The sequence below is a fragment of the Brachionichthys hirsutus genome, chromosome 12 (genome assembly GCF_040956055.1).
Source record: "Brachionichthys hirsutus isolate HB-005 chromosome 12, CSIRO-AGI_Bhir_v1, whole genome shotgun sequence".
NCBI lineage: Eukaryota > Metazoa > Chordata > Actinopteri > Lophiiformes > Brachionichthyidae > Brachionichthys > Brachionichthys hirsutus.
The window spans coordinates 8,730,701-8,748,541 of record NC_090908.1 but is presented as its reverse complement, the minus strand read 5'-3'; the positions used below and the strand labels follow the sequence as shown (position 1 = coordinate 8,748,541).

Sequence of the window (17,841 nt, the reverse complement as noted above, 5' to 3'; positions counted from 1 at the left end):
TTTCAAATGAGAAGAATCAAAATATCACACGACTGATGAGTGACAGGAAATCAGTCAGCAGAATCTGGTCTTCATGTAATTTTTTATTATATGTATATGTATATGTGTGTGAGTGTGTGTGCTGACTGCAGTGAATTAAATGACAAAGAAAAAGAGAAGAGCTGCCGATCATTGTCTGCTCTCATTTATTTATATTATTAGTTTAGCACGCAGGAACTATACAAGTAAAAATATTTACCGGTACATTAAAGTAACATTTGATCAAATAAGCAGCTCCATGATTTGAAGAACTCTTCGACAACTGTTGCATCCTTTACAGCAGGATAAGGAACACATTTTGGATTTGACCCTGTACCACAACTCTGTTTTGATGTCATCATTGAACTACATGCTGTAAATGAACATGTTTCACAAAGACTGAGCATCGTGCTCCACTTGTTTGTTTGTTTGTTCCTACTTGTCCAGCAGGTAAGTCAAGGAGGAACCTTCATGCTCCATTATCTCTGCGCTGCTTGTGTTTTCCTACTGCCCTGCTCATTTTGGTGTCCTTCGGTGGACGTGGAGTAACTCTAAACATCAGCCAACACAGGGGGAAAAAACAGTTTCCTGCACTTAAAGTCATGAAGGTTCCTTTCATTCAGTGTGTTACTTATCTTTTTCCGATTTATATAGACAGAAAACTCGGGTTGTCCGAAGGTTGTAGTTGTTTAAAAGTCTACGTAAAATTTGTGTAAGAAAGCGCAGCTGTTAATCAACCATCTAAACATCCCTGTGCGACATGCAGGCGATGGCATATTATGTTCCTCAGCCGTCATGAGTCACTCCTTGTCTTTCAGCATCTCATTTTTCATGTGCAACCATTCCATTGTCACTGCTCGGGCGGCTGAGACTGAATTCTCTTCGCTTTCTTCAGTCATACACTGTCTTTTCATTTCTATATTTCTCTTTCTCTACCCTCTTTTCTTAATTCCTTATCTTTGCCACGGTTCCTTACCTCCAATGGCATTTATTTTTTTGTATTCATTATTTTCCAGGATAAATAATACTGCAGTAATGTCCTTAAGTAAAGCCCCTTAACATGCCTGACTTAGTGTATCTAAAAATAAGACCCATTCAAGTGAGAATAAATGTGTGAACTTTAGCAGGACAAACAGCATAGTTGCTACTGGCTTCTTCTCATCTCGCCTTATTTTGCAGACTATCAAAAAAACAACAACACATGTTTACTCGTTCGTGACTCTGACAGAGAATTAGGAATGGAATGACAGACAGAGGGTTAGGACATTAGACGGTTTATGGCCGGGTTCCCACCCCTGTTAAAATGGCAAGGGATGGCTATTTCACACCTCTTCCATGTGTGTCTGTGTGCACATGGGAGTGTGTGTGGGTGACGGCTTTGGCAGATGGGAGCGAGAACAGTGATGATAGTTTTGAGGTCTGGCTGTGGCATCTGAAAAGCCTCGGGAAATTGGACACACGCATCCCCACATACAGTACACACTGTCTCTGTTTCCACTTTCAGACATGCACTGTAATCCGAAAAACGCAGCGCCAATTTTGCATGTAGTCCTCGTGTTGGAAAAGTACCCCAGTGATTTTTCCATTGAAGCCACTCTGGCAGTCTACCTACTGACAACCTGGTAACAGTGGTGAAACATTATCCACGCGGCTGAAGTGTGTTTTAAAATCGCCTATGTCGTTGTTAAAATCTGTATTAATCCAATGGAACATGATGAATTAAGGCGATTTGCCAGTTATGCAGACAATAGCTTAAAAAAAGCAAGGAGAGAGACTCTTTATTTGGATTTGTTGTAGACTTTTATCTTTGTTTTTTGCATTGCCGGTATGTTGTGTATGTTTGTTGTGTATCCATATCGCTTATGTGTATGTGACCGTAAGATACGCAAGTTATTAAATATAATAGGACGTAAATATATAAGCTAATGATATATGTTGGGGTTTTTTTTTTCTCATCCAAAAGGTTTCCTTGTCTCTGACTGTTGGATAATTTAAAGTATTAAAACTCCTGTGAGGTCATTGACACTTGAAGACTTTGGTCATTAAGGTCATACGTTTACAGTCAACTCACCCAGCACCTTTGGCTTGTTTGCCTACCGGGGCATCAGGCTAGTTGTTACCTTTGTGCGTTTCACTTTACCCAAAGTGCCAATGCTGGTGAAGCTGTCCGGAGAGAGAGAGAGAGAGAGAGAGAGAGAGAGAGACTGCATTGCATTCTTATCTCAATCAAACGACCTCACAGGACTTTAATTACCTGAAACTCCCACGCTTTATTGAATGTCTACTGATCTTGTTTTTACAGGCGTCCCCTTAAGTCCACCCTTCCTGTATATTAGCCAGCTGTCTTTAAACTGATATGTTCAAAGCAGAGGCAGAGGTTTTCCTCTAATTAAAACAGCCTGCACAGTATAAAAGCTCCAGATGTGGTAAACAATAAGTTGTGACTAATGAAGGGTTCACATAGCAGTCGTTATTAATGAGAACAGACTGCCCATCTTCCTGGTGTTAGCCCATTTAGCTGGATGGCTACGTCTGCATTTCTGTGAAAATAAGTCCAAAGGAATACTTTTTTACAGACTCGGATGTTGGCTGAACTCTAAAAAGGTCCGGTTAGCTTGTAAGTCCAGTGGTAGCGCTGGTCAGGGGTTAGCCATTAGCCTTGGAAGGACTTCCTCCTTCTAACATGCACCACTCACAGCTGTAGTAGACACAGATGTTTGTTAATGGTAACAAGTCAAATAAAATTATATTTTTTTTCCAGAAATATTTTTACATTTTATGGATTTTGTGCTCTGTTGTTGCATTATGTATGGAATTTAAATGTGAAGGGACATTATGTCAAAAAGTATCAGGAAGCAGAGCAAACTTTTTAGAAAATATATTACAGTATATTATTCTGCCACAGGCCCAAAAATAGCTGCTTGTGTAACTCATGCCTTCATGCCTGTACATTACACCTGCATGCATGTGTGGGAGGAAGCGTGCTTATGTATGTGCAGTTACTATCCATGTCCATGTTTTTTATTAGTAAGCCCACAAATAGCCAAAGGGTTGCTTAGTCAGGCTCAAAGTCAGTTACGTGTGTGTGCGCGTGCGTGTGTGTGTGTGTGTGTGCGCGCTATGACTGTGAGACAGGATTTCAGTGACTCTAAAATTAAAACATGACCCAACAGTGGATGGTGTTTCTCTACCTAAAGCACAGACACAACGTGTCAAAGACATGCCACCACATGAATTACAGAGGAAGAGGGTTGAGGCTGTATATTTTTGTGCAGCTGTATATTTTCTAAGTGTTTGGAAGCAAAAGTCAGTTTTGGCAACCGTGGAGATATTTGAGTTTTTGTTGAATTTTTATTCCTCTCGAGTTTCGAGGAAATGGGATATTGACAACATAAAAGTAGAGGGCAGGATGCAACAGTGCTTCTCCCTTAACTTCAAATCCCCCACGGTCTCCTCTCAATGCCATTTTCTCTAAATTATATCCCCCCCCCCCCTCCTCCTCCACATCTCACTGTCTCTCTGTACTTCACCATTTTCTTTTACTTCTCTTCTTCTCGCTCACTTTCTCTAAGTGGTGTTATTACACTGAATGAAAGACCCCTGTTGAGAGTGCAAGTCTCTTTTACCTCTTCCCATGTGGGAAGCAGTTTGAATTTAGAACACTGATGGAATTTAGGACGAGGCTCATTTTCATTTTATGAGATTGTTGAATGTTGAAAGACTGACTGAAACGAAGAGATTAAAAACTAGATTATGGACTGTTGCACCTGAAAATTTGTGTTCAAATATAAGATTGTTAAACTTTGATGAAAATCAAAGCCAGCCGTATAAAAAGTATTTGATGAATGTACTAGGCATCAAAATATACAGAATATTTATGAATACATAAATATGGGTTGACTGATTATCTTCACCAATATTTAGAAATTCATGGATTTTTTAAATCAAATTTTCAATCATTTAAATACATTTTATGATACATGTTGACTGTAAAAGTATATATTTATTATTATAAATTGGAATGATGGCTGCTTTTTCGTTCTGTACATCTGCGAGTCAAAGCGCTTTGAACCCAACTGAGCCAACAGGTTTTCTCTCCCAGAGGATTTCTGTTTGATAACAGTGATCAGTTGTTTGAAACACAGCCATGGACCCGATTGGATTAGTCGAACACTTCCCCATTTATCTTTGTTTAAACTCATATTAAGTTAAAAGAGCCAATCAGAATGCTTGTGCGGGTTTCTGGGAAGCTTATCACTTCCTCGTTTTAATGGTAATTGGATGATTAGTAATTATGAAGCAGATGTTGTGTTCTGTTCCTTGCACTCACTCTCTAAGTGTCTCTTTCATTGCATTTTTCAATTTATTTCCCTCCATTTTTTTCGCCGTTCCTCTTTTCTTTAAGCCCCTCCTCTTCTTCGTTCTTCTGAGCCCGGGGTGAAAAGGACATTGTTGAATATTGTTTCCCTCTGATGAGGGGGGAAATGAAGTGGTAATGCCTCTTTGACTCCACTTTCTGTGTCTATCTCTCTTGAGGAGACCTCCCAACCACCCCTGAGGGTTTCCCAGACCCCTTTACGACTGCTGCACAATCCACCTCATTGTCCAGTTGTTATCCAGCGAGTCTCTGTACTCACTGTCTCTGCTTGTTTGTTAGCTATATATGGGATCCCAAGAAAAACCCTGCCTTGAATCGGCTACCCCCCCTTCTCTTTGTCTATTGACCCTTTCTTGTTCTCGGCTTCTAGTATTTCTGATGGCTTCAACCGTTGCTACTTCACAGAGCTCTGCTCGTAGCTTTGATCTTGATCGTTGGCTTTAGAAAGTTGGGTTACAGCTGGTTGTTGAGCTACAGATGTGCTGCAGAACCAGTGGGTCCCCGTATGTAGTTTAATATTCTATTGTATGACTGAAACCCCCTCAGTTGGTGTTAAGGTCTCACCCTGTGAATGTTAAACGGGTCTAAGGGTATGCAAAGGTTGGACTGACTCTTGATTCTGTGCTCTGAAGTAAAGGAGCTTTACAATAAGTTGTAAACCCTACACACTTGGATATTTTTGCATTGTGGAATGAATAACCTTATCAAAGTTTGCCCTTTTGATTTCAGCATTTTACAATCGGTTGCTTAATAGAAATCAGTGGTTTCAGAGTATCTTGATTGTTCAGCTACACTTCAGGATCTAGAATGTGGAAAATACATCAAGGAATGTTCGATTGTTATTTAAGCCAGCCCGTAGAACAAGATAGACTGTGATTCATACACTTCAACATTTGCAGCTGTGAAATGTTAACATCTGGCAGGAGCCTAATGACCATCTGCTGTCTCCGTGTAGCTACATGCTCCTTTCAGGACTACTTTGTTATATTACACATTTAAACGATTATTATATGTATTTCTGAAACCATGCAACGCTCTTTTTCCAACTTACTTAAACTATTAAAAAGGCATGACATTTAGTGTCTATTAAAAAGTTTACTCAAAAAATGAAATTCTTGGATGCCAGATGGAATGTAAATTGTTATGATGATTTATGAATCCGTTGAAACAGGAAGCAGCTCGTATTACTGCAGCAGGCAGGGGTTTAACATCAAAATTAAGCAGCGAGCTGGTGAGGATAGTGAATGCATGGTTCCATGAATTTATCTTCAGCTTCACAGTCAAATATTCTCCACTAAAGTTGTTAAAACACATTGTTACCTCCACCAAGGGGTCTTGGTAACATTTTTTTTTGACGATTCACCTCTTCCCAGCGAGCAGGATTAACTTTTAAGCTGATTTTAATGGAATTATTTTGAGATGTAGGAATGAATACTAATTGGAATTTGTAATCTGGATCATCGTCTGGATTCTGATTTTTAATTTAAAATTTTCATAACAGATGAAATAAATTACAAAACAACAACCCCCCATGTTGAAATGAGACCTGAATTCAAGTAATGTTCAGATCTGGTGATCCAGATTGTTTACATTATGGCTCACAAAAAAATCATGATTTGGAGATAACAAATTGCTAATTCTACATATTTGAATTGGAATCAAATTGTAAATGAAACTTCACAAATTCAGTTGGTGTCAAATTTGGATCCTAATTAAAAATATATGAAATATTGTTTCTCTTGAATAAATATCAAACAAATAATATGCCAGTTAGTTACTGAAATTTGACATATTGCCATTTTAAATTGAAGTTAGGGAAGAGCAATGATGGGATATCCAGCAACTTGTGCATCAATATGGTGCTTTTACATTTGTGCAGGTATCTCTGTGTATGTTTGTCTCTTCACAAAATACCATCCAGGTGAATCCATGACCGTAAATCAGGCTGAGCGATGTCTCTATGTGTGTGTTTGTCTGTGGAGGGGCTTTTACACCCCCCCTCTTCCTGTTAAAAGTACTATTTTAGAGCTCCTCTTCATGTTCCAAATTAATAGCTATTGAGGGATTGCAATTTTGTCGGTAATTTGTATCCCGTGGCCGCACTCAGAGCAAAATGTCCCCAGCTTGAAACTATTACATCTTGCTGGGGGGGGGGGGGGGGCTTATTGGTTCAAGATGTTGTTTGAATGGGGTATGGTATCACCATGGATTTCGGGAAGTCACCCACGACAATGCCTATAAGTGTGCATGTGTTGTTCTGCTGGTGAACATGACCTATTCAAACAAGGTGCAGCAGATTCACTGCAAATGAGATCAATCTCTCTCTGTGGTCTTTGACAATTCAGATATTTAAAAGTTGATATGGTTAGCCACTCAGTTTGCACCATTCATCATGAGTTATGGCTTAATTTGATGCTGCCGATTTCCTTGCAATGAGCTGATCATGTTCTCTGACGTTGGAGCTTATGAGCATAAGTAGTTTACAGAAGTGTCAAAAGTGATACCCGTGAATATTCCCTCGTAAAACAAATCTTTATTTTAATGTCAGGAAATATTCCCAATGATCGATTTTTCATGTGACAGCAATTCTACCTAGAGATTTCACACGTAAAAATTTGACAAACCCCATGAATCAAAAATATTTATATATTCATGAGGATTTTGAGTGACTTTGAAAAAACGTGCACACAAATATCACTAATGTTCCAGACATCGTGGTCACATGACGGGATGAGAGTCCAGATATCCGCTGTTCCGCCCCCTCTGTGTTGCTGCAGTGACCTGGAGGTTCTCATCTCCGTATACCTCTCGCTCTGATAGCTTTCTCTCTCACCTCGTTTTCTTTTCACCCGAAACTCTTTTTCTCACTGCCCTCTGAATTGTCTCTTTTCCCCTGATGTCACTTTAAGTATTCTTCTTGTCACTTTAAGTACTTACAATATTGCTGTACTCCTTCTTAAACGCTGTCTTCTTATCCTCTTGCGATCATTTCCTCCACATTTCCTGCTTTCTCTTGTTTTTCTTTTAACATGTTTAACATGAGTCATCTGTATTGTGCACCCTCACGCCTTCACAATCGCTTACATCCGTACTCGTACTTGTTTCCAACTGTGTGTACATGCACACTTACTTACGTAGGAGGGATGTAATCATGTTAGTTTCCTGGACCGGTCAGCTTGTAACTCGTGATCTCCAGGTGGATTAATCACATTTGGCAGAATTTTATTGACAGAGACACATAGGAGGCCCTGAAAGGTGTTTAGTTTCATTCAAACGTGAACTGTATGAGCAAGCATCCCTGAGCGTGCGCGTGTGTGTGCACGTTCATCTAAAGTAGGACTCTTTATTCTCAGCAGATGCTGACCTTCAGCATGCGAGCTCTCTGGAGGGCAGCACTTGTTCCCTCATTTTCATTACTTTTCTTTGCTGTCCCCTCTCTCATTTCCTTCTCCTTTAGTTCTTCTCCTTTTTTTCCTTTCATTTATGCACTTTCAGTCACAAACATTCTCACTTGTCATCCCATTTGTTATTGCTTTTTCTTTCTGAATGTCTTCTCTCTATCAACTTAAATGAGCATCATTCACGCCTCCTCAGTTAGTGACAATCTCAGTCTATGGCTCTCTTCTTTTTCTCAGCCTCATTATAGGAATCATCAAAATCACCCCCTTGTCGACGCCCTGATTGTTTACTATTCTGAATAAAATACACACGAGGCAATATACACAACAGGTTCCGGACTCACCGGGGTAATTTCCCACTAACACTCATAGCCGTAGAATCACATAACTGTAATGTTCACATCTTTAAGCAGAGGACAAGAAGCAGATACTACATTCCTGACTCCACTGTGAGGTTATATTTTCAGAAGTCATTCCCTGAATGTAAGTAAAGAGGCCTCGGCTTCAGACGTACCCCTCGTCTTTTTCATTTCCCTTCTTCTCTCCTGTCTGGCCTCGCTTTTCCCTCTGCAGTCACATCACTTCTCTTTATGCACCCTTCCCTCTTTAGATTCATCAGCCTTCCCTGTGCCCTTTGCTCTTCGGTTGTTTCAAGGAATACTGATGAAAAAAAAAAACGAGTTGAAAGTGAGGCGTAACAATCTCTGACCTTCTCGTAAATTTATTCTGTCGGTTCCATTCATTAACTCTTCACTGCATAATTTCAATTCAAATATTGATTGTCATTTTCATAATTAGGTGGGACATAAACAACCACCACTTGATTCAAAATTAAGTCGCCCTAATTCCAGTATTGCCAGGTTCCGCTTTAGCTTGTAAATCCCAGACACCAATTATTCATCCATTCTTAATGAGTTTCGATTGGTGAGTGTTGGGGTTAGGGTTAGACAATAAACGTGAACAAATTACATGCCAAATCTAGTTTGTTGCCTGCCAAGGAAAGGCACGGGGTGTGCTGTTGTGTGACTTGTTTCTTCTTATGGACTGCAAGTTTCACATTAAAGTGCTAAACCAAAACACATTTTAGCATTCAAGTTGCTTAAAGCTGCTTTTTCTTAGTTCTCTGTTGAATCACGGGCCTGAATATCGAATTAACCAGCTAATAACATTCTATCCCATCAGATGCCATGGAAAACCTGACAGATGCAGCAACATTCAGAAAATTGTCTTTCCAAAAAAAAATTACAAGTCCAATTGAATGGGATTTGGGAGAGTCGTTAGATGTAACTCAGCCCTCCATAAAAGGGCTTTGGTAAATCAGCCGTTGTTAACCCACATTAGTGTCGTCCTTGAAATGAAGGCATTCAGCTTGCTTTTGCAGAGTTGATAATGGCCCGGTCGTCCACCAAATGGTGTTCCGGGTTTAAATGTTATGTCTCTGTGTTTGGTATGCCTCCTAATCTTGGTAGATAATACCCTTCCTTAGCCTTTGACCCCGTCTTCTAAGGGCTGGGTTGGAGCTGATGGAGTATCATGTGACCTCCAGGGTCGGGAGTCGAGGGAGGTTTTAGGGGTCTCTAGCACAGAACTACACAGGCACCAAGGCAAACCGCATAGACAGCTGAACCAACAAACCACCATCTCTAACACACACATACACGGTGACGCACGGTGTGTATCCAGTTAGCCATAAGGAGGAAAACAGGTTACAGTCTTGTATGGCTTCTCATAATAACACAGAAACGCTCTCTGTTGCTGAATGACTGTTCCGTTAACAATTTGTGTATTCGCTGTTCTCATGCAGCTCCTCCTACTTGTACCTGTATACGGTACGCTTTGTGTGGTTTAGCTCAATCAAACAAAGAAAAACCACCAGGAGCACTGAAATATTTCGTTTCTGTCAACCTCCGCTGAGAATCAGTGGTTTCTGAATGCATCTTTTTGCATTTCGTTCAATGTTTTTAACCCAGACTCTAAATCTGCATCGGCGCTATTGCACATCGCACACAGGTTGTGTCGTCACGTTTACGCATGCAAGCATACAGACGACTCATAAACACATCTCAGGACCCCCCACCCATCCCCCCGAAGGATCCGGTTATATAACTCAATTTTGGGCAGACAAGCGGCATACATTTGCATTTTCATAAGCAACGCTTGATTTCTTTTAAACTCATTTAGCTCTCATTTATAGAGTTCATAACACAAAATGTTTGCTCTTTCTGCATGATGTGAGATGTTATCGTGATTGAAGGAGTTCAAAGTCTTTCCACCAACGTGTCTGATTTTATATTTCTTTACAAGACAGTTTTCACAGCGAATGATTCCGAACACATATTTTTATTTTTTATGATATTTTAATTTAGTAATCCCATAAGAGTTTTCAGACCTCTTAAAAAGAAAAAGTCGAATTTGAACGGAGCACCCCCATCCGCTTTTCTTCTTCCTCCGACAGACAATGAAATATTTAACCACCCTTCATTATTTCTCACTTAAGCTTATATTGCCTCGTTGTTTGGACCATGATGCGTCAGTGATTAAAGCTCCTTAATGAAGTATCACATTAAGAAGATGAAACCCAGCTAAAACCCAGATTAACTCCAGAGAATTTATCCCAGAGCCGCTCCACTTTCACTGCCGCTCTCCAAATGACATTACGGCAGCCGTAGTGGAACAATTTGAGCTATTAATCTGTTTTATTATCGGGCTGTCAAAATATCATGACTCTGTGGCAAAGAGTCTGACACTGTTAAATGCAATTTGAATATATGAAGTACTCTTCCCAATCCCTCTAAAATCAGTTTGAAACTGATACCAACACGAGGTGATCTCTATAAAAAAGTAACTGAATTCAAGCTGCAGGGGCGTCACACCTCGTATTTTCTTTACTTGTCTGCATGATGCTTTATAGATCATCCTCTACTCCCCCCTCTGTCTTCCTCTTGCCATCTCCAGCCCGTTGCCTCTGATTTTAAACTTTCTCTTTGCAATATTTGTTCCTGCTCTAAACCGGCAGGGATGATCTATGGCTGTGTGTGTGTGTGTGTGTGTGTTTCAGTGTGTTTAACAGCTGTACCCAGCCCTCTTAGAAAGAGAAGTGAAAGTCTATGAGAGAGACGGGCAGGTGCAGATGTCATGTAACGACTTCTTGTTTCCTCCGAAATCCATTGGAAATCTCTTTTAACCACCAGGGAATTACAAAGACTCACATTACTCTCAATTACTGTCAGACATGGAGAGAAATCTTCCCCAATTATCCTTTCAAATATCTAACCTTGTACTCCGTGCACAATCTACATGTATTATTATATTTAAGAAGTCATTTTTAAATGGGTATGACATTGTTGGATGTCACTTTTTGCATTTCTTCTCCACTTGGAATGTTTCCAGCTCTTAGTTTGGTTTGATTACTCTCAATTATATATTAAACTTGCCGTTGCGTGTGCCAGGAAGCCCATCTCATTCATTGCACGGTTCTGCCCCCCCCCCCCCACATACACACACACACCTTTGGTCTTACTCCTTTCCAGCTGTGTGCCAATTTGTCTCCTCCAGAGTATGTAGGGTTTAGAAGGGGGTGATTAGGAACTAGTACAGCATTTAACCAAAATAGATGGTGTGTGTGTGCGTGCGTGCGTGCGTGTATGTGCGCGCGCCTGCCTGGTATGGGTTCCATCCTCATTGCTTCATAATCCCCAGCTGCTGTGCACCACTGACTCGGTTCCTAGTGGGAGAATTCCAAACTTGCCACCAGATTTACAGCGAACTCCCCAAAGATTCCTGCAGGATTTCCACAACATTCCCAACATGGCGACTCTCAGAAGATTGTAAAGCTGGAACTAATGGTTGTTTTTATTTCGACTTGCCCCAAAAATCATTACCGCAAATTATTCAAAGCTTCAATCAGAAGATTGGGAAAGATGGGATTGTCAGAATCTAAAGCTAATCCATGTGTTGTGCTAAATGCAGTCCAGGTTCGTACAGTGAAATAGATTAAGGCAGCTGTCCTACCATTAAGATCCAGCGCTCATCCGATGTGTTTAAAGCAAAATGTTATTCACAAGCTACACTTTTAATTGTGTTTCCTCTGGAGAGTTTAGCATTAAGGTTGCGTCTTTAGCGTTTCCTGTTTCACTCTAACACTTTATAAGTATTTATATGCAGTGGCTAATATGCTCCATTCATCTGACAGCTGTGGCAGAACAATAGAAAGATAGTAAATGCTTTCTTCTTCAAAGCATGACCCCTGAAAGAGTTTCCATTGAGCCAGCATTGTCTTTGTCCCTTGTGGGCTACTGTAGAAACATTGCTGTGAGGACTACATGGAAGTGGACCTGCTGATACTTACTAGACAAATAAAACATCATATTTCATTATACACTCATGAATGAATATTACTTTTAATGTATGCTAATATATCACTTTAAAGAGAAACTTTAAAGAGAAACTCTCCTGTTTAAATTTTGATTCCACATTTCACTCTCTATTTATCCCTCCGTTCTCCACAGCTCTTCTTGTTTCCCCCCCCTCCCCCCCCCCTATCTTTAAATTGCCTTATCTATCTCATGGCCCACTGGCCTTCTGTGCCTTATCTGATTTTCTCTTTGTATTTGCACATTCGTCATGAACAATAGGTTGTGTGGAGTCACAGGTAATAGAGAAGCTGCTGATGAGTTCATTATCTGTATAAAAAAAAAAAAAAAAAGAATTCTTACTCCCCCACACTATACTAACCTTTCCCTCCTTTCCTCTTCATCTTATCTCTTTCTCTTCCATGTCCTGCCTTCCTCACCTCCACGTCACCTCTCGGCCTTATCTCTGCCTCGGTGACTTTATTATGGTGACGGGGGGTCAAATGCTGAGTGACAGATAGGTCCAGCTGATATGGGCACGGGTACGCTGGCTCAGAGGTGAATCGCAAGCCGTGCGGGTTAGTTTGCAGAAAGACATTTTGTCATACAGTGTCTAAAAAAGAGAGGGAGGTTGTCAGACACGTAGAGAGGCAGGGCAGCTGGTAGATTTGACAGCAGAAGAGGAGCAGACGAACGGGCTGAGGCTATCAAGAAGAGAGACATTTGAGACGTGTAGCCGATACGCTTACCCGGAGTGACTTACAATAAGTGTAGCAAAGTAAGTTGAAATCCAGCAGACAGATGACAGATAGGCTGACAGACGAGATGACAGAGAAGCAGAAGTGTTGTGTGTGTGTGTGTGTGTGTGTGTGTGTGTGTGTGCTCCAACACACTGATGGAGGATATGGAGCCAGGAAGGCCAGAAGAAGACATTCCAAACGTGACAGGCATGTACCGGTAGTGAGTTGGACACTTTTGACTTCTGACCACCCAATTTGATTCACAAGGGTGTCTGTGTGTGGACCACCACTACTGTGTATGTGTGTGTGTGTGTGTGCGTGTATTTTGTCTTTGCAACTATTTATGAATGTGGTTGCTCCAGTCTGTCCGTCTCCATCTCTGTGGGGACTTTATTATGATCTCCAGGCAACAGGTTACCTCTCAGATTGTTTGTTATTTGTTATTTTGAGGTACATGAATCCAAAAAGGGTAACTGATCTGCTCTCTTGTGTGCTCATACACGCTTGAAAATACAAAAATAAAAGCATATAGACTGTCACTATAACATGTCTGGAAGTGAAAGAAGGTAACGGCATAGGTCAGATGATCGATGGAGTTTGAGTGAGAAGCTGCTGCAGACGGATTAAAAAGACAGAAAGATCAAATGTAATACCGGATAATGTGAGCTATGTGGACGACACATGTTTGTGTACTTGCTATCCACTGGCCACAAGACATCTATTAACGGAGTGGGAATGGATTACTGTGTGTGTGTGTGTTAGTTCACTGAGCCCCAGCCTACTTAAAACTGTCACATGTCACTTATATTCTGTTGCTATGTTATATTTGGCAGGGATGGGCTGCATCTTTCTCACTTTGGCAAAAATCAAAAGTCTTCTGTGAGTTTTCATTAATATTTAGTCGATAGAGTCATCAGAGAAGCGGAAATAGGTGCCGAGATTGTTGGCAAATCAATGAAAAGAGTACCACAAAGCAACCGAACGAGCAATTCCAACATGATTTGTTTAGTCGAAGTGATTGGCAGTGGGAGAGCTTAAAGCTGCACCCTCCCTGATTGCCTGATTGCTTGTATGTTTATCTTTCAAGCTCGCTATGGAAGCATTGTTTGAATTTTGACAAGGCAATGTCTGTTTCGTTCCAATAAATAGCTGTAATATCTTTGTTTCCTTTGCTCCTCTTTTTCATTGTGTCCTCTCCAGACAAGGTCTGTTGGATCCAGCGGACTACCCCATGCAGCCCTGGTCAGGTCATTACCCCGGACCCCCCCACACCCAGCAAGTGTACCCTCAGTCCCCATCCTATCCCAACCCCAACCCCCAGTCTGGCCCCTCTTACTCCAGCTATGTACCCGGCCAGCCGTATGCACGGCCAGCTGACCCTCGGGGGGTCAGCCCTGGGTACTACCCCCACCCAAGGTATTCAAAGAACACTATTTTTTCCCTTGTGATCCGTAATGGTGCACACAGAAGTTAGACCGCATTGTGATTATAAAAGAGGGCCTGAATTAGGGAGGAATGTTGATTTTATCACAAAGAGCACATCAGTCTCTTTTACGCTCCCAGCTCCCAGCAGAGACCCCCCATGCGGCAAGATGTGCCCCCGTCTCCCACCCCTCCTCTCCGTGGACTACGGTACGACACTATGATGCGTGGAGCCGGGGGTGGAGCTTATAGGTAGGGGTGATTTGTGGATGAAGATTATCCAAGGTAATTCCTGAGACCTGAAGTCTGCCTTCGTTCCATCTCTGTTACTTTATTTTAACATCTGAAACGTGCAACAAGGAGAACCGTCACGCTAAATGAGCGCTGTCTTTACTCTTGCTAATGAAAGTGGGAGGAGCTTATGTGACTTAAACCACCTTGTCGATTACGGTTTGAGAGATATCCTTTTCATCATAGCATGTCATGAAAAATCTAAATAGGCAAATCAACTCATGATGTTCCACCATGACAATATTTTTGCACAAAAGTAACAACAATTACAAACCACTGGATAAGTCTGAAAACTTGTTTGATTTGTTGTTGCAGACAACTGATGGAGCCCAGTTCACACCAATATGGTTATGCTGGGGAGGAAGGAAGACGGCAGCAACACCAAACCAACCCGAGACAGAAGAACGCCGTGACCGCAGCTGTGTAGCCGAAGCAAGTCCAGAGACGGACCCAACCAGAGCAAGAGCAGCTTTGTGTCGAGCGTCTTTTCTGCTTTCCGCACTCCAACGAAATAGAGCCGGAGCCTCTGAGTAGTGTTACTGAATCACGATCAAACTCTGCCTGCGCCGGTTGAAGTGTATGCTAATACACAGAAAAGCAAGTTAAAGGAGGTTAATTACAGAGTGCCATGTGTGATGCATAATGGCTTGTCATTTGAAATCATTTAAATAGCTTTGAGTGCTCCCGGAGTATAACATTAGCAGGGTTTTAACTTTTCGCCATACTCTGATTAACCCGCCTCTTTCAGGAATCAGTCCGAGCCATAGAGGTTAGTGGATCCATTTAAAGCAAGGAGCGCATGCAGCTTCGTGTTCTGCAGCGTGGTGTAAGGTGGTTTCACAGAGAAAGACTCTATGCAACATCTAGCGACAGAAATAAGTCGCACCTTTTACTGTTGTAATTTTTTTTTTTTTTTTTAAGCCAAATGTATTCGGAGGACTCAAAGTGTGAATGGTTACACTACCCACCTATAAACCTATCTAGCTATCTAACACAACAACAAATTAAACACAACGCAAATCTTTGAATGTAAAACTTTGCAGTGTCTATATTTTAAGTCAAATATTTCTACTCTAGTGTATCAATACGTTTTTGCAGCTCTAATTTTGTCTGAATGTATTATTTTGGTAAGAAACAAAATCCACGTTGTATGTAGCATTCAAGAACAAGGTTGCAGGGTGTTACTAAATACATTTTTGCTTTTATTTCCTCACTTTGCAGGGAGCGCACCACTGTACCCGTCTTTCTGACGGTACAGATTTTGCACTTGTCTCTAGTCTATTGTGTCACACACCATACTGTCTTAACCAACTGTGGAAACGTTTAAATCATTGCGCTCTGAAATAGATTACTAGTATGAAAAAAAAAAACGTTTTTTAATAATGATGTGATAGCCTTTTATTGTCATCCAAACTTTGAGTCTCGAAACAGATGTTTTGAACAATCTTTCATTGCGTGACTGAAGCCACTCCTGGCTGTTCTCTGACGGCACACATCCTGCTTTAAAAGGATCCAACAACATTTGCACTAACAAGTCGCAGATCAACATGCATTAATGTACAGTGAATCAAAGGGCTTCCTAATATTATTGGACTCGCGTGTATCTTTTAATAATCAGCTTTATTTTAAGTGACCTCAGTGTGAATGTATGAAGATCTGTGCTGTATTGTTTCATCGGCTCTTAATCCTTTCAGTCGTGTTTATGAAATAATTCCCTGTTGACTGGAGTTTCAGAGAAATTTCATGCAAATGCTAATCATCTTACACACGCCCTAAAGGAAGAGCTGTGTAACTTGTGCTGGCAAAGATGCTTATTGATTGATGATTGTTTTGTCTCATTCCCAGTAATCAATAACACAAAGCATCAGAATTTGACATTCTTGGGAAGAGACTCATCGACTAAAGCATCACTGAAAAAGTTATGCTGCTTTAACAAAGCAGATATTAATGACCCTGAGGTAATGATCACACCAAAGCAAAAGGATTCCAATAGTGTTGCAGCTCCTTGCTGCTGCCTAACTCCTCTTATTTAGTATATGTATGTTAGTATCGAGGAAGGCACACGTATCAATAAATATATTGAGATTAATTAGAAAAGCTCCAGTAATGTCAGACTAACGTTGGTTAGCAGGCTCTGTTTCTCTGGTTTACGTATAAAGAGCATACAATTCCTGCTGAAACGGAGCTTCAGAGTTCACATCTCATCTATTTAGTTCTTTTGTAAACCATCAATGCAGTCGTACAAACAGGTCGAGTGTGTCTCGGTGTTCCTGCACGATGCTCAGCAGTATTAATGGCCCTGTTAAAAATCATATGTCGGGATGAGATGAGTGACAATCGAGGAGAAACTGTGATGTTTGGAAATCATCTCATTTGGTTGTTTGTAGCTTTGTTGCAGTTCATTTGAAAAATTACAAAAAAGGAAAGGCAAGGCAGGTAGGACGGACGGGTTAAATGGATTTATTCTGTGGGGAAGCAAGAAATGGAAAAAATGAAGCAAAATGACACAGAGGGGGAGGAAATGAATTAATAAAAAGGGATTAAAGAAGCATGTAATAGAATGAAAGTACAGATGGAGGAAGGTGAGAGAAGTGCTCGTTGCTGATGAGGAAAGGAACCCGGATTCAGAGCCTTAAATAAAACCAGTGGAGGGTTTCAAAATGTTAACAGCAGTTGATCTGCAGGAGAAAGGAGGCCGCGGGCCTCCGCTTGTACTGGCTGAATGCAATGCATTCCAGATATTCTTTTCATCGCCGCTATGGAAAACAAACTACAAAGAACTGATGGAAATGGAAATAATCTAATAAGGAGGGGCCTCAGAAGGGCTCTCGTAGCGCTTTAGATCATTTACTCCCGGTCACCTCCTTGAGAAAGATACAATAATCAGTTATTACTGTACATTTTGCAATTTTGGGTAATTGTAGCCGCTGATGTTTCTGAAAAGCAGTGAGCAGAAGACCTACGGGGGTCAGGAATTAGGATTTAAAGGCAGATGATGGCATATCTGAATACACAGCTGAAGGTGTTTTATTGTTACTATGATACTAGTACACAGTTCATATGCATGTAACTCTTCACCACTCCGCTTTATTTTTCATGCATTGTGTTTTAATAATCATCTGCGCTAAACCAGAGCCGCAGGATGTTTGGCTGCTCTCGCCGTGCTACAAAAAGAAGCAAGTTTTTACATCACCGATCCGATCATTTGTCAAGACAGATATAAAAATAAGACATGGATGGGC

The 17,841-nt window shown here is 41.0% G+C and overlaps 1 protein-coding gene across 1 annotated transcript in view; it reads left to right on the top strand.

The window, feature by feature from the left end:
- The window catches only part of pard3bb (par-3 family cell polarity regulator beta b), a 134,395-nt gene extending 119,369 nt beyond the window's left edge, over nucleotides 1-15,026 (top strand). Inside the window, exons 24-26 of the mRNA XM_068746235.1 lie at nucleotides 14,087-14,302; nucleotides 14,450-14,560; nucleotides 14,915-15,026. Coding sequence (XP_068602336.1) covers nucleotides 14,087-14,302; nucleotides 14,450-14,560; nucleotides 14,915-15,026 — 439 coding nt within the window. The remainder of the gene's footprint in view (nucleotides 1-14,086; nucleotides 14,303-14,449; nucleotides 14,561-14,914) is intronic.
- Nucleotides 15,027-17,841: the final 2,815 nt, after the last annotated feature.